The 6,152-nt window shown below is 44.1% G+C and overlaps 1 protein-coding gene across 2 annotated transcripts in view; it reads right to left on the minus strand.

Annotated features, from left to right (window-relative positions):
- The window catches only part of LOC107624055 (CDPK-related kinase 3), a 5,685-nt gene continuing 4,729 nt past the window's right edge, over positions 5,197-6,152 (minus strand). For both annotated transcript variants that reach the window (XM_016326499.2, XM_021115256.1), the window contains exon 11: positions 5,197-5,860. In XM_016326499.2, the coding sequence (XP_016181985.1) occupies positions 5,720-5,860 (141 nt within the window). In that variant the 3' untranslated portion in view covers positions 5,197-5,719. The remainder of the gene's footprint in view (positions 5,861-6,152) is intronic.

Consider the following 6,152-nt stretch of genomic DNA (forward strand, 5'->3'; position numbering starts at 1 on the left):
TCTTTTCATTATATTTTAAAAATTTATTTGTCTAAGTAAAAAGTAAAAATAACGATATAATTAAAATAGAAATTTATATGTCTTACTGTTGTAAAATTTAAAAATCTCAATATAATAAAATCTTTTTAAAAAAAATATCCAATACAAAATTATTTAAGTGCCTATTTAAATATATACTCGAAATTAGGGCAAAAAACTAGAATAAGCCAAGGCAAGAAATGTGTAACCTAAATACGCCAAAGTGAAAATCATTTCAGCAATAAGCCAAACGCTATCTTTATGTAATTCGAACCAGGGTGGTTCGAACTACAAACGTTAGTAAATCGAACCAGGGTGGTTCGAATTAGCTGGAGAGGAACTTTGAATGTAATTCGAACCAATGTGGTTCGAACTCCAACCCCAGGTAATTCGAACTAACCTAGTTCAAACTATAAGCAAGTGTGCAACGTATGTAATTCGAACCAAGCTGGTTCGAATTACCCTTGGCGTGCTCCTTCATAAATTGAACCAAGCTGGTTCGAATTAGGGGTGATTCGGCTATATAAGGAGTTCGAATCACCCTCATTCGAACTATTATTCCTTCCCCCTACCCCACCAAATCTCAGAGAAAACGACCCAGATTCTCTTCGAGGAAGACCTGAACGGAATACTCTGCTGATGGGGGACGATCCGGCACCGTTATATCGCTTGGACGGAGTCGCTCATATAGCCGGGGTCATCAACGACGAGGTTAGTACGGAAATATTTTTGATTCTAGCGGTATTTGTGACTTAGTGGTTTTGCATGTGGGTTAGATGGTGGTTTATGTTAGTGGTTTATGTAGGTGGTTTATGTGAGGGGATTATGTTGGTGGTTTATGTTAGTGGTTTAAGTTAGCGGTTTAAGTTAGTGGTTTAAGTTAGTGGTTTTTGTTAGTGGTTTATCTTAGTGGTTTATCTTAGTGGTTTATCTTAGTGGTTTATGTATGTGGTTTATGTAAGCGGTTTACATTAAGTGTTTACGTTAGTGGTTTATGTTAGTGGTTTACGTAAGCGGTTTAGTTGTGGTTTTATAATGTTAGATCTTTGATGTCAGTAGGCTATGGTGGTTTCTAATTTAAGTTTCTTATGCAAATGGTTCTCGTTCTTGGATTTTTAAGCGGCTATGCATAGTAAGATTTTTTGGTTTAGGGATTATCGTGTTGATTATGTTTGTCACCGGTAATTAAGTTGGTTCTAATAATGCGGTTCATTTCTTCCGCAGCCTCAGCGATGCATCAGGAGCATGCGGCGGCAGCAGGGCATGGTCCTGGATGACAGATACGTTCCGTACCTGCAGATGGCTGGTCTTTACCATCTTGCAAGGCTGAACGATAGATGGTTCCGATTGGACGAGGCCCTTGTCAGTGCGTTTGTTGAGCGATGGCGTCCGGAGACGCACACGTTTCATATGCCGTTCGGAGAGTGCACGATCACACTCCAGGACGTGGCATACCAGCTGGGTTTGCTAGTGGACGGCCGTTACGTGAGCGGGTGCCTGTCAGAGTTTCATATATACATCGAGGGTGGCCATCCAGCTTGGGTCTGGTTCTAGGAGTTGCTCGGAGTTATACCTCCTCCTAGTCAGGTTCAGAAGTACGCAGTGAACTGCAGCTGGTTTCAGGAGACTTTTGGTGAGTGCCCTGAGGATGCAGATGAGGACACTGTGCGCCGATATGCCCGTGCGTACATCATGATGTTGTTGGGCACGCAGCTGTTTGCGGACAAGTCCGGGAACCGGATTCACATCAGATGGCTTCCGTATGTAGTGAGGCTGGAGGAGCTGGGTACCTACAGCTGGGGTTCTGCAGCACTGGCTTGGTTGTACCGGTGCATGTGCCGAGTGGCGAACAGACATGTCGTCAAGTTAGCGGGCCCGCTTCAGCTACTTCAGTCTTGGATCTTTTGGCGCTTTCCTCGGTTTAGGCCTGCAGGATATGAGACGTTCAGCTGGCCGTTGGCCTCGAGGTACTAGAAGCGGCCTTCTCTATTTCAATTTTACATACATAACTGCATATTCATTAATAGTCTATTGCATACTCTAAACACATATTTCAGTAGTTGTAACACATGTGTATGGTGCAGATGGTCAGGTTACAACCCTTCCGGGAGCAAGAAGGGTCCTAGAGTGGCGATGTGGAGGCTCAGGATAGACCGGTTACAGGACAGGGAGGTGAGTATGCTAGTTAACAAGTGTCCTTTTATAATCAAACTTTTCGAGTTGGGTCCAACAGTTGCCCTGACAAGGGTGAGTTCCTTGTGTTGTACAGTTTATATGGATGCCGTACAGTAGCCCCGACGTACTTCAGGTACTGCATCCAGAGGTTTTGGAGCCTCGGCATATGGCGTTGTGGCACTCTGTGACCGCGCTGATCTACTTTGCTGTCATAGAGTGGCATCAGATAGATCGTGTTCTTCCGCAGTTTGGAGGGGTACAGCCCCCTCCGCTTCCCGCCCTGAACATCGACTTTCTGATGTCCAAGGATGGGAGAGGGGGCGATCGATGGTTCCCGTCTTATTTGCAGAAGTGGCATCTCTACTGGGACTCTCGTCAGGAGAGTGTGCTGAGGTTCGATGTTGTTGCCGACCCCGGACCGTCGCATGAGTTCCTTGAGTGGTGGAGTCAGCATGGGAAGAGGTTCTTGTATCCGGACACGCAGATGGGGGATCCGAGAGCAGTTCCGGTTCCAGTTGAGGCCTCACAGCGGGGTCCGGGACGAGTTCCTGACATGGATCGTCCTGAGGACGTGCCGGACAGGCGTAGGGTTGAGAGGAGGATGGGTGTGGGGACACGGCGGAGCCAGCATGAGTGGAGGTAGCCTGATCATGCTATGGACGATGATTACGATGCCGGTCCCGTTAGAGGCGGACGACGAGTCCAGGGAGGTAGGGCGAGGGGGCGTGCTGACCGTGGGGACGACGACGAGGATCAGCATGGGCACGTTGGCGGGGGTGGTTCAGGGGCTGTTGCAGCTGCGGGTACTAGTACACACGATGGCGGTCATGGGGTGAGTGGTATGGTACAGGGATGGGTGACGGGGCTGACACGGGTGACGCTGGACTTGGATCGGGCCCTCTTGGACATTACTTCGTTGGTGTGCCAGCCGATGACCAGCCTGAGCAGGGGGGTACACCTTGGGTTATCTCGGGATCACAATGGTCAGACTTTATTGGGTCAGACACGCTTGTTGGGGACTTCGGGAGTCCACGCTTCCTAGAGGAGATCACCGCCATCATGCAGGGGGACGTGACTCCTCGCAGTGGTGGTCAGACCTCAGGCATTCTCACCCTCTACTAGTGCGAATGCGACAGGTAGAATGTTGGAGTTCCCATCCTGTGCAATCGCGATGAGCAACGTTCCCCCATACTTCCCATACAGATGTGTACCGTCAATGCTGACTAGCGGCTTGCAATGACGGAATGCCTCGATGCACGGAGGGAAAGTCCAGAAAAGTCTGTGGAAATACGCTTGAGACTCGTCCACCTGTCCTCCAACTCGAACCGGGCTCGTCCTGAGGACTGCAACACTTCCAGGAATCGTCAGCTGGACACCCAACACCCACCTAGGTATGTCGTTGTATGACTCATCCCAGTCACCGTAGATGAGGGCAATAGCCTTCTGCTTTGCCATCCATACCCTCCTGTAAGTCGGCCTAAAACCAAAGTGCGCTGCCGTGGCGTTTAGGAGCACCTTTATGCTCACGGATGCGTTAGCCCTAACCATTGGCATAATGAGCGCCGAAATCACATGATAATCCAAACTCCTGTGGTCACTCGAGATGGATGTGGCCAGGCAAGTGTGAGGTCCGTTGTACCGTTTGACCTCCCAAATGCCCTTGCGCTTCCGAAGACTCAGTCGAATCAACCATGTGCACCCATTCCCAAACTCGGAACACTTGCCCACATACCGGCGGTGATCATACTCCACCACCTTGTACTGTACCCCTCGCCGGATGCTGTAACTCTTCACACTTAACAGGGCCTCGTCTTTATCCTGGAATTGCTGACCAACCTGGAACTCTGTCAGACCAGCAGTCCCTTCCGTATCTCTAGCTCCGAATCCAACAGCGTGCCCTAAAACCCCCTCATGCCTCATGGCGTCCAGGTCCAACGAGGAAAAATGTGGTGGATACTGCTGTGTGCCAAAGCTAGAACCACCGCCCGTCAATGCAGGACCAGTCGCTCCAACCTCGTCGCCGCTGTCATCCTCAATCGTATCCGGCTCGACGTCGTCCTCATCTGCATCACCCAAGACTCCGTCTCCAACGCCAACCGGTGGAACGCCCTCTAAAGCGTTCGGCAGAATATCAAAGGATCCTACCTCGTCGCCTACGCCGTCATTCAGAATAGCTTGTCGTTGGATTCACGACAATACAGAGAGGATCCTTATCTGTGAACTTCACTCCGGAACGAGTTTTCCTCTTAATGGATCCTCTGTGGTGAACCAGAACAACAAAACTCTCCTCACTAGCCATCTTACTCCATCTAATGAGACCAACTCACGCTTAGAACGGTTATATAGAGGTCTCTCTCCCACTAATTCGAACCGGTCCGGTTCGAATTATGGTTTGTGTAATTCGAACCAGCCCGGTTCGAATTACTGAGGCCGGACTCTCTCTATAATTCGAACCTCCCTGGTTCGAACTATGTGCACCCAAGGTTCGAACCTACCTGGTTCGATTTATGAAGAAAATTCAGGTAGTAGTTCGAACCACATTGGTTCGAATTACATTCAAAGTTCCTCTCAAGCTAATTCGAACCACCCTGGTTCGATTTACTAACGTTTGTAGTTCGAACCACCCTGGTTCGAATTACATAAAGATAGCGTTTGGCTTATTGCTGAAACGATTTTCAATTTGGCGTATTTACGTTACACACTTTTTGCCTTGGCTTATTAGGGTTTTTTACCCTAAAAAATACATATTATATCTAAATTACTTTTACGTAATGAAAATTATTATAAAAAATAATTAAAAATTCATCTGAAATTCGACTTTCCGTATTAATAAAATTTCTATTGTTTATATAATAATATTAAAATATAAAATTTATTTTAAAAATAAATTAAATAATACATATTTATACACGTATATAATGACTAATTTAATAATTAATTTTCAGATATTTGAATCTGAATCTTTAATTAGTGTATAAATTCAAGAACATAAACATTAGTGTATATAGAGTACCATTAACACGTATCATTGTAAGAATAAGGCATTGAATTGTCACATGTCACATTGTAATAAACTGGATTCCTAAGATCCGTGGAGACATAAATTTGCAAATGAGAATTAAAAGGATTTGACATATACATGTCCCCAAAAAACAAAGGAAAAAAGATTTGACATATAATTGAATCTACTTTCCCTATACATTTATACACAACATTATTTACCCTGGAAGAAAATTTGAGAAAAAAAAGTTCCATCTATAATTTTCTTTTTTCATGCCTCATCATGAAAATTGAAAACTATATTAAGAAATACTAGGGATTATCAGAATTTACTTTTTTTAGTCATCAACTTAGCCATCCGCTCAATTCTTTTAGTTTAGTTCCTTTAGTCTAATAATTCAACAACATACTTTATTCCATATTTTTAAACTTTGATAGCTAACTGATGGTCAAAAATAATAAATTCTGATATCCCTCTATCATTCCTCAACTATTTGTATATCATATATGTCAAAGCTAAAAAGGACTAACGGTGGTGTCTAGGGTTTGAACTACGAGGAGTGACACCATGCAAAAATTTTGTATATCCAAGTAAATTAAGCTTTCCATCACTATTTCGTATCCAATCTCTCAGAACTGAATAAGCTGAAGGACCTAGATTCAATTCCTGTGGCAAAATCTTATAATTTAAATTTTATAATCATGTATTTGTATTGTTAAAAAAGTTAAAAAATTAATTTGGTCCTTACAATTTAAACACTTCTAGTTTGTCCTTAAACTATACAAATCACCCTTTTCAATCTTAGTTAAAATATTGTGACAAGAAAGAGGGAATTTATGCTTGATCAGTGATCACAAAATTAAACTAGAGAGACTTGATTAGAAATGTTCAAATTTCAAGGACCTGATTGAAAATTTTCAAAAGATACAAAAATCTTAGTTAAAACTATTTTGACTTC

This window comes from Arachis ipaensis, chromosome B02 (assembly GCF_000816755.2).
Source record: "Arachis ipaensis cultivar K30076 chromosome B02, Araip1.1, whole genome shotgun sequence".
Lineage (NCBI taxonomy): Eukaryota > Viridiplantae > Streptophyta > Magnoliopsida > Fabales > Fabaceae > Arachis > Arachis ipaensis.